The 27,946-nt window shown below is 39.2% G+C and overlaps 1 protein-coding gene across 3 annotated transcripts; it reads right to left on the bottom strand.

Annotated features, from left to right (window-relative positions):
* Window positions 1-27,946, bottom strand: ABHD5 (abhydrolase domain containing 5, lysophosphatidic acid acyltransferase). 3 transcript variants are annotated; one of them, XM_031590274.2, is made up of 7 exons: window positions 27,817-27,946; window positions 11,877-11,962; window positions 11,241-11,613; window positions 8,335-8,489; window positions 5,310-5,421; window positions 4,554-4,740; window positions 1-2,236 (listed from the first exon to the last, which is right to left on the bottom strand). In XM_031590274.2, exons 1-7 carry the CDS (start codon window positions 27,924-27,926, stop codon window positions 2,147-2,149), a joined length of 1,113 nt encoding a protein of 370 aa, XP_031446134.1. In that variant the 5' UTR covers window positions 27,927-27,946; the 3' UTR covers window positions 1-2,146. The 3 variants fall into 3 exon arrangements, with proteins under 3 accessions (XP_031446134.1, XP_089998622.1, XP_089998623.1); XM_090142496.1 differs by lacking the exon at window positions 27,817-27,946 and adding an exon at window positions 12,070-12,870; XM_090142497.1 differs by lacking the exon at window positions 27,817-27,946 and adding an exon at window positions 12,137-12,867.

Below are 27,946 nucleotides of genomic sequence, written 5' to 3'. Positions count from 1 at the left end.
TCAACATTAATCAAACACAACATTTTAAATTTTTATTTTTATTGTGCAAAACATAAGCAATAAGTCGTATTAATACAACGAGCTGAAAAAGCAAGGGATATTTCAAAGAATATTCATATTCACGTGCAATTTTTACCCCTACTTCAATCTTTTGACGTGGAATCCAGAATTCCCATCAGTAAGTGCTTTCCAAAAACCCAAGTTTGTTTCACCTTTTATTATTTAGAAGACAAAATATATTTTTACATTTATAACAATTTAAGCAACTGTTCAAGTGTATAAATGCAAATCAGACATTCAAAAGTGTGAAAAAAATACACACTGAGGGCATCCACCAAAAGGGTGTCATGGCCGACAATTCATAGCTTATATTCAAAAATCTGATATCCTGATTTTCCATTTTGAAGTCAAAATTTTAGCAAATAACATAGAAATTTGTTTAAAAATCCTGGTATCATCTAAGTGAAAAAGTAATTGAATATAATAATTTATTTTAATTAAAATCCCTAGCTTGCTAAGTGCTAGCAGTCACAAAGGCAGTCATGAAGACAGTTTGATGTTACATAGCACCATACAGACATCCATTTCCTTCAGAAAGAAATATTATGTTCCAATAGGAACACAATCTGAGTATTTCCTGAAGATTGTAGGTATCTTTGCCTGTTTTATCATAAATGTGTGCAACAGTTCCTTAATGTGAGCAGAAATGTACAAGATTCTGCTGAAACCTTGAGATGGTGCAATCATTAATTTGAATCCACTAGGTAGAAAAGTATCAAGAATTCTTCAGTAGTCAATTTAACATTCAAAAGCAGATCAATAGTTTCAAGTAAATCTGTTGTTAAAAAACAAACCACTATAGAGTTTGGCTTTAAAGTGACAAAGTCCTTTTTTTTTTTTTCCTTAATATAACGTACAAAGCTTGTGAAGAATTAACATCAAACTACAGTTTCAAAAAGATGCAGAGATGTTATCTCTGATTTCAAAATACTCCATTATAATTACATAAAGAACCTCCAAAACATGTAATTATAATTTGTTACAGCGGTATTGTTCGTTCCAGTAATAATCCTTCCTATAAGGAGGCTGCACATCAGTTTCAATGCAATGATCTGCTGTAGGTGCCAATTAGAGCTTCCCTCTGTGCCTGCCCCACTCCCCATCCTGAATTTACTGGTAGAAGTACAAGTTTTGTCTAAAGAAAAATGGAATGATGCTCACTTATCCAGATGACCATTCCCGAGCCCTAATAAAAATCTTCCTGCCAGCTTCTCCAAAGTTGTTTGGTTTAGGCAAGTAATGAATCCTGCAGTAATCATGAAGTGTTAAAAACAGAGCAACTAACAAGCTATTTTCTGTACTTTAAATCACTGAGATCTACATAGAAAATCTTTATGGAAGCATGAGCACTGGTTACATGGCTGACTCTTACAAACGACAGCTTCCATAAAAGGTGCACACCTGGAAAATGATGCCTTGAGATAAAGAGAAATAAAATACAAGAGAACAGAGATTTCCTATTATTGAGTCCTGATTCCTTACAAATTAACATACATTTTTTCAGTGACAAGCACTGCTCATTATTTTGGCCCTCTCTCCCAAAATCAGCTTCATAAGCTGTTACCATTCCAATTTAGAACAAACAAACTCAAACTCTTAAAATATTGTATATGGAGTTCTGGATTCCATAAAGAAAATATATATCAATTTCATACTCTTGCTATGAAACATCAACTAGAAAATATGAATGTTTATGAATAAACAAAACCACTATTTATACATTATATCCATACTGATACAGATCTCTGTGTTAGTGGTGAATTCAACATCTTTAGATAGAGTTCAACAGGTGAACAATATTCAATTGCATTTTAAAGAAAATTCCAGTTTAAAAAAATCCTAAGTAATTTCATATATGGCAGACCAACAGTCTAAAGACAAATCTCAAATAAAACTGTACAACATTTGCTTCAAATCTACCTATGCCCAAAAGGCACTTAGTGGTTTAAGTGTGCAAATTGCTTCTCAGAAGAAACAGAGTGCAAACAGAGCCTGTTTCATTAGCTCTGCATTCTTTAGTCATTTCCTGCAGAGTATTGCTATTAAATGGTGCCTACGGTGTAAGACTTTAAGGGACAGAAGACAGTCAGTCCACAGAATCACAGATGTCTTTCACTTTCTGGTTGAAGTCTTCAGGCTGATCTGCATACACATAATGACCTGCACCAAGGATAGCCTGGAGGACAAAGGTGAAAAAACAGGTCAAAAGGACAAGAGTGCCATAAATGCATAACTAAACACTGAAATTGGTGAGGAATATTCCTCCTTGAAATGAATATCCCAAACTTGGCTTCTACACACTGCTACGCTATCACTTGGAAAGAGCAGTTCTCAAACTGAACCTGATCTATTGCACCCAGTGTGTGTTAATGGAGTTAGAACAACTGCTGCCAGGAGGTGGTACCATACAACCAACAAAAGACTCCAAACATAAGGAAAAACAAATGTTTGTTTCACCCGTCAAAGGAACTCTGCTAAACAGGAATAAAGGGTAAAACCATTGCCTTTTCAATTGCACAACTTGTTGAAAAGAAGATTCAGGCAAACACAAGTCACTGCAAAACAAACCGAGGAGAACACACTGTACATATCAAATTTCTGAACAACTCTCATCTCTTCCATTCTCTGCTCAAACAGTTCTGCAAAGCAGCTTGCTAGTTCTGTAAGTGTTTGGAGAAGAGACAGCATCTAAACATTCATACTACCTTATTATTATCAAAACTATATGGAAAACACTAAAGAACACACTAGGATAAAGGATTACCAATTCAGAGGCTTACATTGCTGAGGATTCCCTAGCCTTGTGCAAGCAGACTTCAGTCCTCCCAATGAAATAGCATTGCGTAAAACAGGGAAAAGTCAAATCCAAATGATGCAATATAGGGGGAAAAATACCCCATATTTCTGGTCTAGATTATTTTACTGCGAGTATGTAAAAAAAATTAAGGGCTTAAGTAACCACACACATTGTATTACTGCATACCACAACACATTGAGGTTACTGCATTTCTGCTAAAACTAGCATGAAGCAAGTCATCATCATACTGTAGATCAAAGGTACTTGACTATTTTAATTTTATACTCAGTTTGAGATTAATTTGTATTTAAATCTACTTTTCTCCTCCCCCCATTAAAACACTTCCTCTTAAGTCACTAAATGGAAGCACACTGCTTTAAGTATGGCCAATTTATAAAAAACAAGAACAAATCAAAGTAATAAATAATCTAAATAATGTACAATAAAGCCCTGTGCAATCTAGGAAGTCTCAGCCTCAGTGGAACCTCTTTGCTCCTACAGTGCTGTGAATGTCTTTCAGTGTCTCTATAATTTCCACCACTCCAATTTACCTTTTACAATCTGCATTCAGCTTAACAAAATTTTAACTTGGTGTACAATGAAGTTTTCTACAGTGCTGTCTAAAAGCCACTGAGCAGACTGGAAGAGCCTCCTGAATGATACATGTTTATCCTAGTTATGCACGGTATGATTCTTAATAGTGTTTTTTTGTTAGAAGGTAATTCTTGGGTTAAGCAGTAAAGTAGCACTTTCAGATCTGGATGTTTGCATTTATGAAATGCATTTATGCTCTTTAACACGTGTAAGAAGCTCAGTAACAATGCCTTTTCTCCATGTTCCAGCTCTGATGTCAGCTATATCAAGATGACAAAATTTTATTTCAATGACTTGTCAAAGTTAATATCACATTATATATTTCTGTGCTGTTAGGACTAGACATCAGCAAGAAGGCAGCTGGCACACTCAGACATTTTATCACAGCATTGGAACACACATGTATATTCAATTATCATGTCTGGCAGATATGACAATGCATAAGGAATACTTCCAAAACGGTTTGTTTTCATAGGAATCAACAAAAGCACAGTATGCACACTGTATTGAGTTGCAGGCACACACGTTTGAAATGGCAATGCATTTCTCTCTAAATCTCTAAATAAGAATGCATTAGCTCCAAAAACAATATCAAGTTCTTTTTGTAATGACTTAAAGAAAGATGCTTCCAAGAACCTAAGCAACAGGTAACAACCACCTTCTTAACAGAGAAATTGAAATGTTACACAAACTGGTTAAAACACTTTGAGAGCATCCTGATTATGCTGTACGTATCTGTAGATACTCAGACTGCTATGGATTAAAACAGACAATGTAGGTACTTACCAGTCACCACACAAACAACTTGTATTAGCATCCTAGAGCAAAAAAAATTGTAAAGTAGAAAAGTGATCTTGTTCAAAGACGTGGTTCAGCTTCTAGAGCTTTCTTATCTTTTCTTACTCTGAAAAAACAGACTTCTGTCTGTTTTAAGTTTGATCTAAAATTTGTTTCCTCTTCTTCTGTTAAAGAAATCAGAAGTTACTACCCCAGTCCATAAATCAAAGAGCTATCATTTCCACGCTTGGTATAAAGATCACACAAATATGCTTTGAACAAATTCACACAACAAGCTAAGCAACTGCTTAAAACATGAACTTACTATTGTCTTCACATATGACTTTGGTCTCAGAGACTGGATAGTGCTGCCAGAATTGCCATCTATGCATGAACGTGCTCCATAAACCACAGTGATAGGAATGTCTTGATCCATTTGTGGAATCCGTTGCAGCATTGGCCTTTTTGCCCATCCATAAGGAATAGTCATGTTCTTGAAAGCTGTTTCACCACTTCAAGGCATTCAGAAAGGGTACAAGTAGTTAAATTTCCATTATATATATTTTCTCTTCTCCTTTCCCTATACCTGCCTATGAATTTAAGTATACGTGCCTTTTGATAATACAGACAGAACAGTGCATGAGGATGGGACTTCTGATTGCTAAGGAACACAGGTTTGCAAGCTTTGCAAGCAATTTTCAATATAGTTTTTTTTGGTGGTTTTTTTTTTTTTTCAGTATAGGGTGACAACAACAACAACAAAAATGAAATGTCAATTTTTAAGTTTTTAAAGAAAAAATTTTATTAACTAAACTGTAACAACTTTTGGTTAAAAAATAGCACTCAAATTCTCAGAACTAAAACATGGGTAGCTTGAGAGAAATAGTGAACTGTGACAGCTTTTACATCTATCAGTTTCTCAAATTAATAAAAAGGGCAAAAGTAATTTCTGTCTTTAATCAATACAGTAAATGTTACAATTAAAAAAAAAAAAAGTGTGTACCCTGTTGCCACGACCATTGGAGGGAGCAGCAGGCCATCAGTAAGACTTCAAAACACATACCAGGAAACCTGCACTCACCTGGGCGACTGTACATTGCAGTGATAGATATATTCAGTCACAGTGTTATCATCAAACATCGATGCATATTTTCGTTTGAAATCTGGCCTTAAACGCTGAACGAGGCTTAGACCTGTCAAAACAGAAAATGCTATTATAGGAGGAGTTGGCAGAGAGAACTCTATCAGACTGCTGACCACATTTCCTTACAACCCTTCAAACATGCTTCCTTGAAACTTGTGGCTAACTCTGATGACTTCTAAAGCAACACTTTATATCACCACTTGCAAACCTTAGGAAAACACGGTGGCAAATAGGAACTAAACATAATTATTCTGAAGGACTTTATGTTGCCCCAGAAGAGGGACAGATCAATCCCTACTGAATACACAAGGGGAATATTGCTGAATGGCCACTATGGCAATGGAAGAAACACGCAAAGGGGATCAGCAAAAGGACTAAGTAGATAAAATTTTTAACAAAAATGCACTCTTGCATGACGCCAGTACTTTCCTTTTCCTTGCTCTGGCAGCACTGGGTATACCAAAAGCATTCTGCCTTTCATAACCAAAAGGCATTGTTGAAAAAGCTAGGCTGTTTTTCTCCAAATACAAGTCTGTACTCCTCTTTTACATAAGTCTTTTTTTTTTTTCTGAAGGTAGTTCATCTAACTAGCATTTAGGTGAAAGAACAGAAGTCCATGCTGAAAAGGTGTAGAAATTTTGACATGAGTACAAGACATCAGTGGTGGACTTGGTAGCACTGATAGTTGGTCTTGATGATCTTAAGGATCTTTTCCAACCTAAATTCTACAATTCTATGATTCTACAATTTTATGATTCTATAAAATAAAAGATTCAACCTAAGAAAGCTATTAGCTACAAAATAAAGCTCCAACCTCTCTCAACAGCCAAAAGAAAGAGGCAGGTCCTTTCAAAGGCCAGTTAAGCTCCCATTCTGAATCACTTCCTTAAGAAATACGTCTCCTCTAACTGACCAGATAGATCTTTGGGACAAGAGCCTCACAAAAGGCCAATCTGAGTCTGAGAATACTATTCACCTCTGCAGATGTTGGCTCACAGTTTACCAGTTGAGTTTATCAACTGAAAATACTGCTATTAATCTGTGCAATTATGATGATGTCACTTCTTCCCACCTGTTGCTGGCCACAGGCCTGGCACTATTTATGTAGATCATGTCATAGTAATCTATGCTTTTGTAATCTTGGGATTAGATTATTGCAACACTCCCTTATGTATGCTTTAAATCAATTTAGAAAATAAATACACTGCAAGAGAAAACAATTTGCTTATGAAACAGAGATTTACCTTCTGAAGTGATGAAGATTTTGCAAACATTCTGCAGTTTGCTCCACTACCTATACTTTCTCTATAGTGAGTTCCACTGCCAGACCTTTGTCTTTTTCTGAAAATAAGCTAACTGGAAACCCCTCAAAGAAAAAGATCTCTCAATTCTGTTTCTCAGGTTTAGGTATTTGCCTTGAAGTCTGATTAAATATCCATGTGATACGACTCTGATACCCCAGATAACCCCGGCCACATGACTAACTCATAACTTTGAGCAAGAGCAACCAGCCTTCTGTTGAGGATCAGACAGCTGTGCCTGCACAACAGTTCAAGCACATGTGAATGCAGAAGGAAACTTGTATTTGGTTCAATACCTTTTTATTGGGTTGGGTTTGATGCCCATTTCACAGCAATGTTTAAGCTACCCTTCCCTAAGAAATACGAATCACTTAATTATACATTAACAAGCTTTTTGATCAGCTGGAATGAGAAATAGGTGGAAAATTTTGGAAAGCAGTGCTCTCAACTTCAACTTGTAAGCAAGGCTATGCTGGGGATAGCTGGACACAGAGGGTCTGTTTCCACAGCATGGTTTTAACTGGGCTTACTTGCTGTGGGAGACAACTTCAGCTTTGAATACTTTCAAGTGGATTGATTTATGCATACATTTGTTACTGGATAAACTGCATTCAGTCTGCGCTTATTACTCAATATTCTTCAAGTTTTTCTGCTAACCAGATTAGAAAATTTCTAAAATACAGAACACTCCTTTTCAGAAAAGCTAATTTTGTCATCCTTCTGAAAACAGCTGAATACATCAGCTTAATGAAGTTTATATTTTACAGAAAGAGATTTAAGAAACAGATGTGGTTTAAACAAGGCCTAGAAACGCCACTTGTTTCTTTTCAGACTGAACAGTAAAAATGACGGTGAGGTGATTTGAAAGTTATAAATAACTTGTAAGGGGTTTGAAGGATATCTTTTTCCTAGCCTTCCTAGGTGATACTTTGGTAGCGCAAAGAGAAATGAACAGATTACCATCTAACCTCTAGAAGGAAAACATGATGAATTGAAAATTTGATCGTGCCTTTTTCCCTACCCTCTCTATAAACAAAATCTGTAGTATTCTCATTGTCTCCACCTAGTCCTAGTACGAGAGTATATAGAATTTATCTGTCTCATCAGAGCTGTTGAAGAGACATTAAAATAGGACTGACAGATTGCTACTGTAACACAGGACACTGCCCAGACCCACAAAATTTGCTAGAGTAATAGGAAAATGGCTGATGGAAACAACATAGTTTCAACTTCTTTAAACTCAGGCTTAAGGACAAATGAGTTTATGAGAAATTGCAGTCTAATATTAAGCAAATTTGGAAACATTTGTTAGTCAAACTGCATCCAGAAGGGAATCTAAAAAGACTGTAACTGAAGGCAAGCAGACAACCTTCCCATTCTACTACCCCTTTGTAAGGCTTCCCCTGAAGGTGTCCACATAATCTGCCTCATTATAGCTGTAGCCCACATTAAGTGCTATAAATTATCATATGATGTTTCTAACAGAAAGATCTTGTCCTCTTGTCTATAAGAGTTTGTTTTTCCTCAAGTCCTCCCACCCTGTCCTCCAACTGTATTTTCTGCAGGTGATATGACCTTGCAACAAAGCATATCTTAATGAGGTATCTGCTCCTTGCTTATGCTTAAGGCAAACAACAGTTTTAAGAGTAGCTAAAACTCACCAAAGGGTCCTGCTATCCTCAGCCCAGCTAACGGATTAAATGGACTCAGTATAGCTCCTAGTGCTTTGATCCAGATTGGAATTGGTCTTTCGTGTTCAGCATTGTCAGGCCTCTCTGGAAAACCCCATGGCTCCACTAAGATAAGATGTTTGACCCTGTTGGCAGAAAAGGTTCAGAGTACATTAATTTTCCTTTGAATGAGAAAGTCGAAAACTTGCTATCTGTGTATTATGCAATCTGGTTTAGTCACTTCTGTCACAGCATCCTATTACCTTTCCAATCCTTTGATGATTTTGCATCTGAATGCTAATTAAAGAAAGATGGATTGCAACTAATTTTGTATAGAAACACCAGAAACTTGGAAGCTCATATCAAAATAGTAACTCATTATTCAACGGATATCTACTATCATATACATTTGAGAAAAAGATGAGTTTTTTTATTCTATTTTTAGAAATGGACAGATCTATGCACTTGATCTATATTATGTGAAAGAGCAGTTTAATTTGAGCAAAACAAAGGGAATGGCACCTGTTTCATTTAAGTAAACATTTAGACATCTATCACTCTTTTCCAAGCCCTTTAAGATCTCTGTTCTATGAAAAGATGCAATTTATTTGAAAAAGAAGCTTATCAAAGCAAAATTTGAACTGGGCCAGACAGATCCAAAACAGTGGTTGTTTTCTAAATGTAGTGATTTTAATTCATAAAATAAACACCAGAGAGACAATTTATAAAATTATAACCCAAAGGAATCTCAGCACAGAAGGTACAGTAGGATCCTCCAGCATACACATTAAATCAATCACTTCATGTAGTAAATCCTCCTCAAGCAAAAAAAATATTTTGCCTTGATGGATTGGAATCTTCCATTTCAGTTTAATCCCATAATAACACCTTTTCTAACAGGACTGTCCTATATACTGCTTATACCTGAAAAAGTGACTTTTAATGATAGTTTTGCATATTTAAGGTGATTTTGCATGCAAACTCCATCATCTTTACTTTCTTCTTCGTGTTTTCCTTCTCCTTCAAAGCCATGAGATTAGGTATTTAATACAGCAGAGTTCTTAGTGGCTAAAACGATTTCAGAAGTGATTCTGAAGGCTATTTCTGGACTATAATCAGCTGGGAAACCAAAAATGTGTGCCTGAAATGAGGGGTTGAAAAGGATTAAGTTCACAAAGATGTTTCTGGGCTGTCAGCTCAGCCATGAGCGTATTTGCACACAGAAGCAAACAAGAATGCTAACAGAGGCCAGGGCAGAATTTAACTATATAAACCAAGCAGGAGAGATTAGAGGCTAAGGAGCGTAAGCCATGAGGGGCTGTTCAGGACAACTACACATTCTGTGCACAAACTGTTCCATTAAACATAACACAGCATATGCACACACAGAAACACAGTAAGCTTTCTGACATGTTTTGTTTATTAATAACTTCCTTCCTTCTTTTGTAATCAATCCTAGAACATAAATTGGGATAAGGAGAAGATGACCATAAAAATCATTCCAAAGGTAAAGTCCAGAAGTCACAATATCTGAAAATCATGACTCCAACATCACTCAGGAATATTCCAAATGGGAATCTTTTTGGATTAACGTCTTCAGATGTCCCATGCACAGTATGGTACAACATAGTAAATTAATGAATCATCTAAGCTTGGAGAAACTGATCTCCTTTCCTAGCAATATGTACCTAGAATCCCTTAAGCTTCTAATGAATTGTTAGATAATCTGATTGAAAGCTGTGCTATATTTATCACTTGATTCAATAGTGCCTTAAGATCCCATCAATCAGTGTGATAATTTGACAGTGTTAGCTTAATTTCAACAAAATATTAGCACAAAACACCCCCAAATAAATTAACCCCAACTTAAGCACAGTGAAGCATGAAAACACAGAAGTGTCACTTTCAATGTAAGTCATCAGAAGGCTGAAACAGTATCCCACCCCACAGGGATGGGACAGTGCCATTTATAGATTCTCCAGAAGAAGGGGCAAGAAACTTGGAAGCAATCCCTACAAGCAATTACCTTCAGTCAGCTAAAAGTTGCTTTACACCCAAGTGGATAAGAGGTTTACGCTCTTATCCTAAGTGTTTTAGGAAAAAAAAATATGCATGGATTTACTTCAGAATCTTCAAATGAGAGAGAAGGGTGGACATACGGTATATATTGATACTAATGTAAAAAATTTATTCTGTGTAGTATAGAATCTAATAGTAGTATAGACTATGATGTTCAAAATGGACTTATGTTCACATCTTTTAACAGAAGTCCACTATGCCTACCTAGATAAAAACACTGTCCTTTCTTGACACAGAACAACCTCACTTTGTGGGATCCTCACTCACCACTGCTTATATAAGTAGGCTACGGTGAAAAAGAGACAAATTATGAGCTCTGAGTAAAGAAGTGGATTATTTCCACCACGATGTCGTGCAGAAAAAGCTGCTGTGATGTAGTTAAAGCACTGCTGCAGCAGGACTGTTCTTCAAAGAAAGACGGAGTGGCAAACAGACAGTTAAAACAAACAGCCATTAAAATTATTTTCATATCGTCCCATCGGCACCAGGCTGCAAGCCTTTACACATAAACTACCTGGCAGAATTACATTCAGAAGTTTCACTGTTATCCATAATAACGGCAGCAATAGGTCTACTTTTTGTTTTCACAAACCAAGGTTTGATCAGAGATGTCTCAAAGCATTCACACACAAATATGATCTTTGCTATTTAGCCTTATTATGTGGCAAGGGGGTACTGAACTAAAGCAAAAGATGAAGGAAGTAAACAAAAGAAACAAGTTTACTAATCTGCTTACTTCTGTTCATCTGAAAACAAAGCACATGATTAATACTCTTTGCTTAAAATTCATTATGAAGCTTTTCTTTATTTTTACATACCTTGATGGGTATTTTAATGAGTAAGCAGCAGCCAGGAATCCACCCAGGTTATGTCCAAGCAAAATCATTTTTTCCAACCCCATCTCCTTTCTCCAGCCTTCTATGGATTCCACAAACTGATTTTCTGCTTCCCGAGCATCAGTATCAAAGTGTGGTCTACTGCTTCGTCCAAATCCCAAGAGGTCGAAAGCATGAACGGTCCTGTTTTCACAGAGTTCTTCAAAATTGAGAGCCCACATTCCAACACCTCCTCCAAACCCATGGAGCAGAACAAGTGGAGTTTTACGTGAAAGGTCTGGAGAGAACGTCAGTGTCCATATTTTGTTTCCATTAGCTAGATACACATACCGCTTATTGTATGTGCTTGTAATACCTGGGAAAAGAGTGGGGAACACAAATGTACTGTTAGACATGACTGGTAAACTTCAAAGAACGTCCTATCGAAACCACCATTAGAAACAGAACCTCCCTTTCAAAGCAGAGCCTACAGACACGTATAATAAATAAGGGAACAAAGAACATCTGTTTCTAAATCTGCTAATTTCAGCAGAATGCAGAAGTTGTATTGAAAACCATTTCTGATTAGTTTAATGGAAATGTATAGAAAATCTCATTATAGCTATAAACCTGACTTACATTTTAGCATTTTGTCCTCAGCTTCTTTAAGGTGAAGTAATGATGTGGGGCACCACGCAGGAAGCCAGCTGAACAACCATCCTAACCTGTAACAGCAATAGAGAATGTAAAGTCCTTGAACATGACAACCACGTTCTGTACCATGTAATGGTTTGAAGAAATTTCTTTCACTTCTCTTCTTAAAAGAACCCACATCTTCTGCATGTCCTACAGGACGGCAGGGAGCCATAGGAGGAAACATACTTTCTCTTGACTTTTACCAAGTGGTGCAACGATCGGGGGCGTTCTCCAAATAGCATGCTGTCCCTCTCCTGTCTGTATTTTATCAGTGTACTTGTCTATCTCCGTCAGAGCGGAGAACAGCTTCTGAGAACCTGGAGACAGGAGTCCTCACACTGACCCCACAAGTTTGGCAGGAAATAAAGCACAATCATTGGGGCTTCCATGCTCCTCTCAAGTTCCCCTGGAACTCCGCCTGTACACACACTTCCTGGCATGAACCCACTATTTACAGAAAAGCAACCTGCCAGCTTAACCTGAACTAAGGTGCAGATGCTAAATAAATTTTGTAAGTGAAAAATAAACAGGCTTATTTTAGCAAACCAAAATACCTGGGTCTTCATTACAAACTTAGAAACAAAGTCACAGCGGAAAATTAAACAGCAAATTCCAGCACCCCTCACAGAAGTTCCTTTTCCAGCTGTCACTTGCTATCTCTGTAGTACTCTCTTGACCATGAGAGCAGGGGAATGACTCAGCAAACAGGGGCTAATTTTTCCTTTTTTATAACATGGAATCCTCCTTCCCCTCATCTGACTTCAGAGTGGCTCAGACTGCCTTTCAGCACAAAGGCTGCTGTGTAGGACCTTGAACTACTCCTCGTGGAGAAGAGGATGAAGACACCAAACTCACACTCAATTTTCTTTAGTGCTTTTTTTCCTACACTGAATTGCTTTCCAGTTAGTTACAGTATTTTTAGGATTGTGCGCTACAAGTATTAGTTGCACAAAAATCAATGATAAAGACCGTAAGATTACTGATGGCCAATTCTTCAGCCTTTTCACAATGCACTGATACCAAATTAGTGACTCGGCCCTGCAAGTTCCATTCTCCCACATGTCAGAGGAGGATTACTTAAGGTAATGCTGCAACATGGTTTTCTGGCATGGAAGAATGCACACAGCAACTGCAAACAGCACTGTACTTAAGGGAATTTGGAAAGAAAAAAATCCATACTTGATCAAAAAAGGATTCATCACCCAAATGCCACTGTTACTCAATATTCTTTACTTTTCTGAGAAACACACTGATATCTGACTGGCCTGTAAATAGCCTTCCTAAGCCATGGGAGTGTGGAAATCACGTTGATGGCATGTGGATGGAGCACTGGCAAGGTGAAGGCTGTGTGTTTGCCCAGATGCCTCCTGCAATCCATGAATGAATGGAGAGCCAAGATTTGCTGCCACATTAAAATAGACATCTAACATTTTTATGAGGTTAAGGCCAGCACCTGCCAAGAGCAACTTCACCAGGAAAAAAACGTCAGTTTTGAGTATAACAACATCATGGATTGCTCTGGTAATTTATTAAACATTAGTTATGCCACCACCCTTTTAGGGATACTTTTCAGCTACTTATGTGCTGAACTACGTATCCACATCCAGAATTCTCAAGTCAGAAGCATAAAATCCAGCCGCTATTTCCCTCAAGCCAAAACAACACCAAATATTTCTTCTCAAGGAAACCACTGATTTAGCAAAGAAACATCTTTAATGATTTTTTTTTTTTTAAGGAAACGTATAATTTTTACATGGCAGCATGAAGACAATGCAGAGATATGCTCACAATGAAATAAAAATGAAAACTACAGTCCACAATTTCAGCATGGAGGCATCTGAATACCCAAGAAAAATATTTAGAAAATTTTATCAGAATGAAAAAGTTTTGGCTTAAATGCCCACTCTTTCATTTTGTTAATTATCAGTACTGGTTATAAACACTGAAATTTTTACCCAGAGGAGACATTACATGCATGGAAATCTTGGCAAATAAAGTTGGCAAGCTGAAATTTTTGCAGATGACATCAGGTTGGCAGGAAGTGTCGACTGCCTGGGGGTAGGAAGGCCCTGCAGATGGATGTGGACAGGCTGGAATAATGCACTGAGGGCAGTGGGATGGAGTCTAACAAGACCAAGTGCTGGGTCCTGCACATTGGTCACAACAACCTCAGGCACTGCTACAGGTTTGGGGCAGAGTGGCTGGAAGACTGAGTAGAGGAAAAAGATCTGCAGGTGTTGGTTGACACTCAGCTGAAAGTGAGCCACCATTGTGCCCAGGTGGCCAAGAAAGTCATCAGCATCCTGGCTTGTATCAGAAATAACACAGCCAGCAGGAGCAAGGAGATGATCGTCTCTTTGTACTCTGAGGCTGCACCTCGAGTGCTGTGTTCAGTTTTGGGCCTCTCACTGTGAGAAAGACATCAAGGCTCTGGAGAGCGTCCAGAGAAGGGCAATGGAGCTGTGAGGGATCTGGAGCACAAGTCTTATGAGAGCAGGTGAGGTAGCTGGGATTGTTCAGTCTGGAGAAGTGGAGGCACAGCGGAGACCTGATTGCTCTCTACAGCTGCAAGTACTGAGGCTGTGCTGAGGAACATAGTTGAGAAGGAAACTTCGGTGGAAGGTAGACGGTTGGACTAGATGATCTTAGAGGTCTTTTCCAACCTTAATGATTCTACGATCCTATGAAACACTCCAAACAAAAATTATTTATGTAGTTCAGACTTCCTATACTGGCTAAACTAAAAGAGCAAGATGAATTTCAGTTAAAACATGACAGGAAGAATTTAAGAAAGAAAACAATTAGTTACCTGTATTTAAGACTTAATCCTTTTTTTCCACTTCTCCCCCTTCAAAAAACAATTGACCCCATTGCTGGATGTTTTCCACACGCAGAAAGAAATTAACTATTTTATCTATTTAATCACTTCTCTGCTATAGGCACACTCTGGCCTTTCAAAAGTACCATTTATTTTGCACATCTGTGCTAAATATGTCTCCTAAAAGCACACAAGAATGTCAACTTAGGTCATGCTTAGATGACCTATCATTTTTATTACTGTAATATTAAGTTAAAATAGCTATGTATTAAAAAAAAAAGATGCAATGGTTCTTTCAAGACAGACTGCTCACCAGCAACAGAGAAGATATGAAAGAAAACGAAGGATTCCAGCTGTAGTTTCACATTAAAACAAGCAAGCTAACTACTGCCAGAAAAGGCAGACTCCAATCTTATCACTGACCACTTTCCAGACACTCTCCTTTCTGTCTTACTTCATAAAGAAGGAAAATGCAACAGAGGAATCTTGTATTTTGAGGAGCTAGGAAATCCACTGGGCTTAGTTGCTTTCTGCATCAAGAAATGGGAAACAAATCTGGTAACTGTCAACCCACATTTCTATCACTATCGCAATTGTATGTAGCAGGAGTTACACATCAAATTACTCAACTGCCCCATGACGGTCAGCTGTTGGCTTATTTGTATGAACAGACAGAGAGAAGACAGAGCCCACCACACCATTATTTGCTATGCAATGGAAAACTAACAATGGGAAAACACACCATCTGGTTTAATTAGAGAGAAACACTGCTTAACGAAGTAAAATGTTCCTACTTTGCTGCAAGGCCCAGATGGTTGTGAACTGCTTGGAACAAGAGTCTGCCATGGAAGTTACATAAGAAGAAAGAGATGTTTCTAACTTGAGTTTTCAGTGTTAGGTAACTTACAGATAAATAGCCATCCTGCTTTGCCTCACAGGGCGTGATGTTCATTATCTCTGCTATAAATTGACTGATTTAAATGTATTTTGCCGGATCGTTTTTTAGGCAGCCCCATTCACGCCGCTCTGGCCATCAGACAATCAGTGAAGGCCTCACTGAGGTGCGCACAGATGTTATGCGACATTTTCCCAGACACATGAGACTGAGCAGGACCCAGCAAGGCATATAGTCCAAGGGAATGCCTTTCCAAACAGACAAGGCCCAGCAGGCTCACAAATACACCAGGCTCAGGGGAGAAGGCAGGCCAAAGTTCCTTATCTACAAACAATACACCTGGCAAACTCTGCTGGTACAAATGGGCACAACCTCCTAAAAATCCTTACAATGATTAGGAATGCTATTACTTTTTCCTGGTCCAAACTCAATACACTATATTTGTCAAGTGTCCTTCTCTGGAGATATTAAAAATCCACCTGGACACTTCACAGTGCAACCTACTGTAGGAAACCTGCTTTGGCAGAGGGTTGGACTGCGTGATCTAAACAGGTCTCTTCCAACCTCTACAATTCTGTGATATGACAGTATTCACCTTGCAGTTTTTTGAAGACAGGGGGAAAAACCTATTCATCCAAACAAGGTAATTTCAACTTGAGAAAACTATGAAAATCATATCCCTGTCAATGAAGAAGTACAGCGTAGGCAAGTTTTTGAGTCACCTGTGAACTACAGTCTCTTTGACTGAACGGATCTCATATGTAAGTGTGGTCGAGCTGCTATGACTAGAATTCAGAGGATGGTAGAACATGTCATAGCAAAGGAGGCAATTTTTCATTTATAAAACATACTCTATGCGTACAAGAATAAAAAATGATACGGATATTAAAAATAAGTAATGATTACTGCCTGAAGAAGTCTAAGGGGTAAAGAATCATTTACTATTGCGTAAAGGATACTACTTCTTTCTCTCTGCTGCTTGACTGTTAATTTGAATCAAGTATTTGCTGTCAGAGCACAGCTTAAACTGCCTGAGGGGAACTTTCATAAGAACTGAGCATCAAGTGGAGGCAGAGGCACAGTAAGTGCGATCCACCCATCCACCTCCATGAATCAGGTCAAATCAGATGATGAATGTGGCAAATAGGCAACTCAAACATTATCACTCTGTCGGCTAGATTAAGCCCATTGAGCTTGGCAAGAACCAATCATATGCCAGACTGCTGATGGATTTGTGTCCAGTTAGAAATCCAGTGTATTCCTCAGAAAGCTCATGTAAGCTTAACTAATGCTGCAGGACTGTAAACATGTATTGTTGTGCTGAGGTGTGCACTAAAAACAGCTGAGTCTACGTGACTCCTGACTTCTATAGCAGACTGCAAAAATGAAGCTCTACCATATGGAGGGTTCTCAATGACTTTTCCAGCAGTTGTCCAAAATTGTCTGGAAGATACAAATATACACAGAAATAGCTCGCTCACTTTTCAACCTTGTAATTTAGCTACTCTTGTTAGTTAGGTGTATTAAGCTTAAAAACATTCAAGAGAGGCATTCTTCCCAAGTACAACACTGTTGGAAGTCTACATTTGAAAATGGGAAAATAAAATTCTGTGAGAGAACGCCATGAAATCAGAGTTAAGCAATGCCATTTGCTAAAGGATTTGTCAAAAATTACTGACTCACCGAGAGATCTTTTGACAGTGTTAAATATAAAATCTACTTTTTGCTACCAATTTTGAAATTAGTAAGGTAATTAGAACACCCAGTACTAATCAGAAAACAGGCAATGAAATATATATCAGTGACAGAAGTGCAGAGAACAGTTTTATGTCATTAATAACATTTGGACTTGAAAATTCCACCAGGAAAAAAGTCAGAGCTCAGCATTTACAACAATTACACAACAATTCACAAAGGATCAAGGGAATGTAATTAAATGCCAGAGCAGAGCTGCGTATCTATTTTTGTCTTACAACAAATGAACACGTTTAGTATTTTTAATAGGTTTTCTGCAGACAATGTTGTGAACTACCAAGGTTTTTAGCTATGTAACAAGCTCAAAAACTTAAAAAGGCTGAAACACTGAGTGAACTCCCTGGTAAATTATTTCAAGCTTTACCCTTAAAGCTTATTAGATTCAAGCTGATCTTTCAAAACCCCTAACCCTCTCCTCTCCTGACTCTCAGAAGTAATTCCAGCTATTTATAAGGAAGAAAACAACATCAAATGCATGCAGATAATTTGCTATACTGTTTCTGCCTAACATCAAGAGGAACAGCATTTGATTCTCATGCCATCCTGCCAGCATGCTTGTTACAAACATCAGTTGATTTGAGCTAGTTCCAAATTAAAAGAACTGTAACAGAAAAACAGGAGTAAACTAGTAATAAAATCACTCAAACTGCCTCCTTGCTTCTGCACAAAGTATTTTTGAAGTACTGTGCTAGCAAAGGAATTTAGAACTGCAATTCTTTTTCACATCTAGATATAATAAGCACCACCACTCCTCTATGTTCTCAAGTAACTTCCTCACTTTGAAATACTGTACTTCAATAGAACTAGCCATGTATTTAAGTACCGTCCCGAATTGAGGTTATAGTGCTCATGTTTTACTAGAACAAATCCTACATACTTATCATTAATCCACAAGCAACGGTCAAAGACCATCAATAATTAAAAGAAAGGAGCAACACTACTGTTCTGGTTTTGATACCATTTTAAACTGCATAGAAAAGCAACTCACCCAGCCCTTTGAAATGCTACACACTAAAGAGCCCTGGACAGAACCAAGAGGTGGGCCCAAGCCAATCTTGAGAAGTGCAATGAGGCTGAGTGCAAGGTGCCCTGAGTCAGGGCAATTCCAAGCACAAATACAGATTGGGTGGAGAATGGCTTGAGAGCAGCCCTCAGGAGAAGGATCTGGGGATGTCGGTTCATGAAAGACTCAACAGGAGCCAGCCATGTCTGCCTGCAGCCCAGAAGGCCAACTGTATCCTGAGCTGCATCAAGAGAAGTGTGACCAGCAGGTCAAGGGAGGTGATTCTGCCCCTCTGTTCTGCCCTCGTGAAACCCCAGCATTCAGTTCTGGGGCCCCCAACACAAGAAGGACATGGAGCTGTTGGAGTGGATCCAGAGGAGGGCCACGAAGATGATCAGTTTCCTTGGATGCAGAATGTTTAACAGAACAAAAACCAAACCAAAACAAAAAAACATTGGTGAAGAATGTAGTAAGCCTATTTCTAACTGTGTGTGAAAGAACAGGAAAATGTGTTTTTAAAACCCCAGTAAATTGAAAAGTAAACGAGAAGAAACAGAACTGGCAATTCTTTTCAACTCAAAGTTTTAGAATTACTATTCATTGGAACTGTGCATCTCTGAATCAAATGTGGTAACATTTTCTCTTTGGTAACACAATATTAAATGACTGATACTGAATATGAAATGCAAAATGCATCAGGCACTACCACTAAAATTAGGATGTCTCTTAATCATTGTGAATTTACATCTGTGAGCAGGTTCCAGTTAGTTCTGCTACATAGTTTCAGATGAGCCAGCAGTCTCCTTTAGCATTTCAACAGTGATCATTTAAAATCCAGGAATATTATAAAAGCAACAGTGGTAATAGTTAAGGCAGAGCTTAAATCTTGCTACAAGGAGGACAGCTGGGATAGAGAAAAGCTAAAAGTAGAGAAGTAAGAAGCAAAACAGATACATATTATTAAAGACCAAAATAAATGTTCCTTCTGTTCAAAGGATATATAAAAATGTAACTGTGACATTTTACTATGTATAAAGTAAAAACTATAAAGAAGAGCACATTTAATTGAAGAGAAAGTATTATGTATTATCATAAAAAAGGACTCTAGTTTCCCAATTAAAATTGGAAAAAAATAGAAAATGGGAAAATACGTTTATCATGTGAAAGCAACACACTCCTCATGAAACTGAGAACAAGATGTAGTAAATAAATATGCATTAGACTTTAAATGCAGTTAACTTTATCTAGGAAAAGTTTATCACCAGTGCCAGTCTGTCAAGACAAGAGCCAGTTTCTAAAATGGGAAAGATAAAACACACTGAGAAGTCCAAGTGTCAGCCCATCTCTGAGAAACATCTACTTTTGCATTTTTACTCCTACTGGGGTTGGAATGAAGTGAACTGGGAGACCTGAGGCCTGAATCTTGCCACACTGCTGCTGCCAGCAGGTCACTTATTAGCATTCCCCCATTTCATCCAACAATGCGATGCTTGAAAAGAAACTACGTTTGAAATGAAACTGTTTTAAGCCAAATAGTTACAGAGAGCCAGCTGTTGGAGAAGTGAAGCAGTTAACCAGCAGATCTGTGCACTAATAGGGTGGGAAAAAAAGGCCTTGGTCAGGTGAGGTGGAGGATGGCAAACTTTAAGATCAGAGAGGCCATGGACAGACAGTACAATACAACCTCAGTCAGTCTGGACTTAACTGGACAGGGATGTCTTGGGAACAACACTGAAGACCTGGCTTCAGGAGAGCTTTAATTGCGTAACCAACAAGGAACCTTTCATGCAGCCTTTCCTTCCTGCCCCCATGGTGCACACAACATGTCCTTCTGTGCTTCCATTTTCTGAGCAAGAGGAACACATGCAGAACCATCAAGCATACACAATGTACATGCAGTAACTGTCACTGCAAGGAGCAGACCTTCTGCATGTATAGCAGAAGTCAGATGCAGAGGTCATAAGAGCAATTTGAATGAGGTGTTCCAAGGACAAAAATTATGTTCTGGTAATTGCAGACAAACATCAGGGTTTTTTGTTTGTTTGTTTGTTCTTTTCCCATATTCCATTTCACAAGCACAGCGTGATCAAAGAATACTGCAGTCCTCGGAGAAAGACCTTGAGGTGCACACTGTGAAGACTCAGAAGCAAGAATTAGGATGTGGTACAGGAACAAAGTATCAAATCCTTTAACAAATGTCTGCTTACCATTTTCATGATGCGACAAAAAAAAACAGTATTGAAGCGCTGTGAGTGAATTAAAAGGAAAGCACTTTTTCCCCTCAGATGACATGAGCCTGCACATGAATTCTGTTTAGATGAACACCGTGCCAAAGACATTCCATGCAATTACATGTTGTGAAATTCTTGGATACTTCAGTATTATTAAAATAAAATGCTTTGAGAAGCTCTGCAGAATATTTCTAGGAAATGTAATGTATCCCAGCTGTGTTTCAACGAACAGCCCATGGTAGGTTATTGCAAAATCTTGCCACATTAGGTCAGAGGGAAAAACAATGCATTCCTCTTGTACTGATTGCAACTTGAACTCTGTGTCCAGAACAGCCAACATCAAAATTAGCGTAAAAATACAGAAGCAAATGTTATTTGCTTCTGTCTCTATTTATATCAGCAGTACTACGAAGGACTATCGCTTACCAGAATTAACCTGAGAATGTAGATAAGGTAAAATGATAAACGATGAGCATTTTCTGGCTATTTCAGTGATGCTGAAGTTGACCATAATATTTAAACACGCCTGAGCAACCTGAATATTCACGCTGTACCTCAGGCACATGTAACCTTGCTGGTTGCAGGAAAGCTGCTACACCTGGTGACAAAGATCACGTGTGCAACACAGCTCTGCTGATAGTGAGGACCTACACCCCTCTTCCTCCTCCACAGCAGGCTCACATCTGATAGGATGTGGCAATGACACAGCTGCCAGCTGTTTTCAAACATTGTAAGGCACATTTCATGAAGAATTTGGGCATAAATGTATAATTGAAATAAAGAAAATTTTTTTTTCTCTTGGCATCCTTCAGATATTACATAACTTTCTGCTACTTCCATTTTATTCACCCACCTACTGATGTACTCTTGCTGCCCTTCAGATATTGCATAACCACAACATTTAAACACTATTTAAACCTTACTGGTCAGCTTTCTAATACCTCTCATGTCAGTCTGTCCCTGAGTTGGAAACAGAGTAGTAACAAGATCCGTACATAAGAAGCACCTCATAAATCTGCACCACTGCCCATCCACACTCTATCCAGCTTATCTTTTGCTTATATGCACAACTTACATAACAGCTTAAACGGGACATGAGTATGATTCTTTTTCCATAAAGAGCCACATAAAAAAATTATATAAAAGACTACCTAAAGCACATGATTACTTCTCTCCAAACACACCACACACAAAGCACACTCACACCACACTGCCCGTCTCCACTTGCATGCAAGCACACACTTAGGATGGATTGTTTCACTGCACACCATTAAAACATCTTTTACATTGTGCTCCTTTACCACAGCCACCCCCAGGGCTTAAGTTACCTATGTCAAATTCCAAGAACTGGTATTCAACGTCTCAGGCTACCTGTTTAGATAACTCTTAGAAGTGCACGATCCCTCCCTTCCTTCTGAAACTGAAAGAATCTTTTGTATACGTGCCACACTGCAAACACTTCAGATGTCAAAAAAATAAATGTGTAAGTAACTTTAGAAAGAGCTAGGAAGATAAACGTAAAAAGCCACTGCATCAAATGTCCTGTTATGGACAGCTATGATATAATTGATAAGCCTTTATGTTCAGTATAACATACTAAATGTAATCAAGAAAGAAACTTCTGCTACAGTCTGCTATCACTGACTGACCCCATTTCTTTTTTCCTTCCTCACTGCAATACCTTTCTCCTTCTCACTTCAACATATGATTGGACTTTCTCAGTGGCCACAGATCCTTCTGCATTTTTTTTTATTACAGTAAACATTTCTGGGGCTCTATTTTCCTTTCTTTTTCGTAGTCTCATATGACCCTGAGTTTCAACTACAACACATTCAGAGCACTTTCCTACTCCACCATTCCTCACCACATTTTCTTAGTGTCATTCAAGGTTTTACCCTTAAAACCCTCCTCTTTTACCCTCTTAACCTTATTCCAGAGTGACCTCATTTCATTACACAGCTTCACTGACTCACAAATCTCTTTTCTCCAGTGACCTCTCCCTTGCTGTTCAACTTCTCATCTGGATCGTTCAGTGCCAGCATAAACTCAGACACTCACCTTTCCTCCCATGTCCTCTTCTCTCTGGTGGCCTACACAATTATGGAGAAAAACCTATTCTGAAAGACCAGAGTTGCAAAAATAAGAGTTATTTTTGCAAAGTTATAAAAGAAGTTATTTTATAAAGTTATAAAATAAGAGAATTCAAATTTCCTCAACAAACAATTTTAATAAAAGACAAATATGAAAGGAAAAAAAAAGAAGCTTTTTAAATAATTTATCAGCCAAGAAAGTTCCAATTCTCTCATTAATATTAATATTCAGAAAATGTGCAGACTGGAGAGATCCTCCTGATACAGACACGGCTCTTTTCAAAGGGGGAGTTTCTACTGAGGCCTATAGGGTAAGTCCCAATCAACCCAAATAAAATAATCCAACTCTGGTGAAGCACCAGTCTTCTATCAGGCTCTGAAAAGCTTAGAGTATAGCCAAATCTTTGTAATCCTGGCAAATGACTGCATCAGGTAAAGATCCACAGTAATCAATATGACAATCAATCCAGCAGCAGCTCCACAGCTGCTCACACATCTGGATTTGTGGCCCCACTTTCATTTCCACCAGACTATAGCTCTGCTCACTGGCAGGTACTGTAATCCCACTTTGGTAACTCCTAGACTACAGTTGTCATTTGACACTTGGCAAGCCTGTCCTTTTTCCACACACTTAGCAGCAGGCTTTCTAATGCTGAGTCTTCAACCTGCTTGACCTCCAGCCAGTAATATCCTAAACATAAATTAAAAGCTACTGTATAATTACTATTTTTCTCCCAGCACTTCCCATTTTCTTCCTCAGCTGTAAGGAATGCAGCCAGATGACTGACAGACCTCCTAAGATTTTTTATAAGGAATTTCTGTCATAAAAGATGAGTCAGTCAGATAATCGCTGAAGAAGAATGAGACGTTCTGTGACAGGAAACTCCAGGCAAGTCACTAAGAGCCTACATTCTTTGGTAACAGTACATCAACAGTACATATATTGGTTACATCAAGCACACAACACACCTTAATCCTGGGACGGTGGTCAGGCCTGGTAGTGACAGTGGGGTGGGAGCCAGTGTTTCCCAATTGGAAAGGAACCACTAAAAGAATTCAGTGATGCTTAAAAAGAGGGGGAAAGACCTTCTGCAGCTTTCTGGACTGCACTGATGCCATCTTTTCTCATAACAACAAGTTTCAGGAAGAGTGGAGCAAATAACCCTTACTGTGCTATTTAAACCTTATTAAACTGTGAAAGCAAGCTAGAGCCCAACTTCATGCAAAGATCTTGGCCAACATTGTGGTTTTCCAGCAGCTGTGTGCCAGCAGACCTATCACCTCATTTCCTGCTACGCTAAGGGCACTTGAAAGGGGGTAGGTAAGTGTACAAGCACATCTACCTGAAAATGCACTCCACAATGGTAAGTACACCCCACAGAACCGTGGAAGACCAACACGAAAAAAAAAATATTAAGAAAATGGAAAGAAATTAACAAATAAGAAATTATTCTTTAACTGTCTGTCCTAAACATGAGTCAAGGATTCTTCAATAAACAAGAAAACTCAAAAAGCACTCAGTACTGCGTAAAAAAAGTGGAGCAAATCATCTACTTCTATGTGCTAACTGGAAAAGCAGAACATTCTTGTTCTATTCCATAACGTGCTAATGAAGCCTCTGGAGGGGACACTGAGAGGAGATTCTTCCTTGTGCAGAGAGAGGGCACACAATGTCATGATCATTTTGTAAGAGAGATCTTTCTGATAACCACAGATTTTCCCTTCCCAGATTCATACAAGGATAAAAGAAATCAAGCAATCTTACGGATACCTGAACCCCCCCCCCCCCCCCACGCTTTCAGATGAGCACACAAATACAATGCAAAAGGCACTGAGCACTGCAGCTATGGTAGACACGACCCTATCACTGAAAAGACTAAAGCATAAAAGAGGAAGCACACATTCTTTAACTTCTTCCTGCACACACTCCTTACTGCACACGCACATTTATGCTCTCATTGTCTCTTTAAAGACAGAGGCTGTAGGTCCCGGACCTGCTGTTAGTCATGTATGCTGTAGGACAGACCTTTAAAGAGAGCCCCTTTTCACCAAGAAAGAAGAAATGGATTTTCAGCAGTCCACCTGCATTTAAAAGCTAGATGACGTAACCAGCACATGCTTTAGTCTGATACCAACTGTGAGCCATCTTACTCAGAATCAAATATAAGTTCTATGAAACCCAATAAATCATTCTCTTTTATTTCATCAAGCAGCTCCTTTCAAAACTACAGAAAGAATTCTGCATTTAGATTACATACCCAAAGAACCAAAAAGCAAACAAGTCTGAATGATAACAAAAAATTAATTGTGATTACCGGTGTTGTAGTAATACTTACAGTGTACAGTTCTTAAATATTCTTCCAAGCTACTTCTTTGTGAGACTACATAACACACACAAGAAAATTGATGTTTCACTAAATTCTTTGTTTTAAAGAAAGCTATTACACTCATCTCAGGAGGAGAAAAAGGTATTCTGTGCAGGATTTTATTTCCAGATATGTACATGTATTTCGTAGCTGCTAATACCAGTCACGTTATCAGCTATAAGCAGTCCTGCCAAATTCAGTGCAAGCGAGCTCAACAGTAGCAGAAGAATTACTGTAGCTGTGCCTCACAGGTAGGAGTCTGCTTCTGCAAATTACAGAGAGAAGGCTCAAGGTTGTGAACAAGTTCAAGCATTGTGAGAAGGTGACATGTAAAACAAGCCATCACTTCTGCAGTGGAGGGCAAAACATCTATTTCATTAAACTTCTCATTCTACCTTAGGACAACGTTACGATCTATAAAGTAACTGAGCCACTGCTATTCTGCCTTCACCACACTTAGGCAGTTACTAGATTTCACTGAACAGAGCACAATGCATGATGTGGTGGGTCACACTGTTTTTTCCAAGCAGATAAAATAAACTTTGTATTTATTATTTAGAGTTTTAATGACACACAGTAAGCCTTCCTCTCACCGCTGCAAAGCTTCAAATTCAAAAGTAAATGATTGAAATACATTGAATACAACTTTCCACCAGATACCAAGTTTTGCTCAACTTGAGAAGTAGCAGAAATGCTAATTTTGGCTATAACTAGGAACAGGCCAATAAGAGTCCAAACAACCCAGAGTGCTAACATTCCATCACAGCTAACGTATTTTCTGAATTCGTGGAAAACAAACATTAGATTTTGTTCTTAGAAATCCTAGAAGACTCAGAAGTCTTCACTGAATTGGGAGCTTACTCTGAAAGACTCCACAGCCAAGTCTTTTTAAAAGCTATCCTCCTGAGTAAAGCATGACAAGAAACTTGCCAAAATCATCTCTGAAAATGTAGCCTATGATGTGCCCTACCTCCAGATCATGCCATGTTACACTCCCGCAATGCTGGCAGCTTACTGCAGTCCGGGGCGCTTGGCACTCCCTTGGCACTCAGTACTTGGTGTGATCAAACTGGGCAGCAAATACAGTTCAGGCTAACGCGCCGAATGAACATATAAACACAACAAGTTGGGGCAGAGCTATTTTAAGGCTCTTACTCAGAAAACCTGTAAATCATCAACAAGAGGCTTTACAAGTGAGGTGTATTTTATGAATGTGAATGGATAAGAAAGAACACAGAACCAAGAAGGGAACTGAGGTCTCAGTATAGTAGGAAATATAAAAAAAAAAAAAACTGTGTTATTAAAGAAAAAGCTATTTTGAGGAAAGGAAGAAATAGCAGAGTTACAGACTAGGTCAAACTGCATAGTGCTGAAAAGAGAAAGCTCTGAAGTTCATACTGGAAAAGAGAGCAGTGTGCATATGGTTGCAAAGATGTAACAGGGAGTTTGGAAAATACACATAGTTCAGTTCATCTCTGAACAAGGTGGCAAATCATCTGGGATGAAATATCAAATCCTGAGGCTGGAAAAAGGCTACAGAGAGGGCCAGGCAGAGAATGCAGATAGTCTGGAAAGGTGATAGAATAGACATGTAACATGACATGTAACGTGACAACGTGCAACCACAGCATCCTGGATATGAAGTCATGAACGCACAGCAAAATTGTCATGCAAGTTGTTAAGGAATTTTAAGCAGAATTCCAGAAAGGAAAGGAAAAAGAGGAAAAAAAATGGGAGAGGGCAAAAAAAAAAAGCAGTAAATGAGTTTTGGGGGAGGGGGTGGTCAGGCATTTCAAACAATTGCCAATGAGATGCAACATCTGATATTTAAAAGATGGAGAATTATGAAAAATTTGTATAAAAAGTAGATACAGAGCACACCTACACATCTGACAGAGGGGATACAGTTCATGTGTGACTGCAGCACAGTTAGACATATTCTGCTCAAGTAATTTTGGGACTAAAACCATAAAAGAGTAAGAGACCAGCAGAGAGATGTTATGCGAATAAAGCAGATACACAGACAGGATATTCTAAAGTAGGAAATAAAAGGGAAGAAAACATAACTGGGGCAATAGATGAGTACAAAAACAGCTCTGTCTTAGAAGCTGAAGAGAACAGAGATGTAATTCAGACACAGGGGACAAGAAGGCATACAGCAGTAAATAATACACGGCCAGAATCAGAGCAGGGCACTGCGGTGATGATGATGGAACCCTTCGTACGTACGGGCTAAAGACGCATAAGGTAAGATGTTGTGCGGGGCTATTTCACATCAGGCAGCGGGGTGACGAGCGGCTGTAACGCAGCAACACGCTGAGGTGCGAGCCAGAAGCTACACGCAGCATCAGAGCTATGTCAATCGCGGGGCAGGCCGACGTGCGGCAGTTACTCTGCTTCGAGCGTATGTTGGGACGGAGAAACGAAAGCAGCCAGCGCGGAGAGCCGAGCCGGCTGTGCAGCTCCGGACGAGGGAAAGGCAAGCGACCAGCACACGGCTCTGTGCGTTTTCCCAGCCGTGCCCTCGGCTCCCTCGCAGCGAGGCTCACTCAGCACGCAGCCCACGGCGGCAGGCTGCCCGCACCGCGCCAGGCGGGCAGCAGGCGGGCGGACGGGCTGCGGCGGCGGGAAGCCGGCAGACATGTCCGCCGGGAGCGGGCGGGGCGGACGGCAGCGACACACGGAGAGGTACGGGCGCCTACAGGCCCCCCCACACCCCGCTCACCTTTCGCTGGAGGCCTCCTCCTCCTCGGCCATGGCGACGGCGGGAGCTGGCAGCGGGGCGGCGGCCGGCAGCGCGGCGACGGACAGCGCGACGGCGGCGGCACCGGCCATCACGGGCCCCTCCCTCCTCC

Source organism: Phasianus colchicus, chromosome 6, assembly GCF_987193195.1.
Source record: "Phasianus colchicus chromosome 6, bPhaCol1.hap1.1, whole genome shotgun sequence".
Lineage (NCBI taxonomy): Eukaryota > Metazoa > Chordata > Aves > Galliformes > Phasianidae > Phasianus > Phasianus colchicus.
This window is presented reverse-complemented; position numbering and strand designations above follow the sequence as displayed.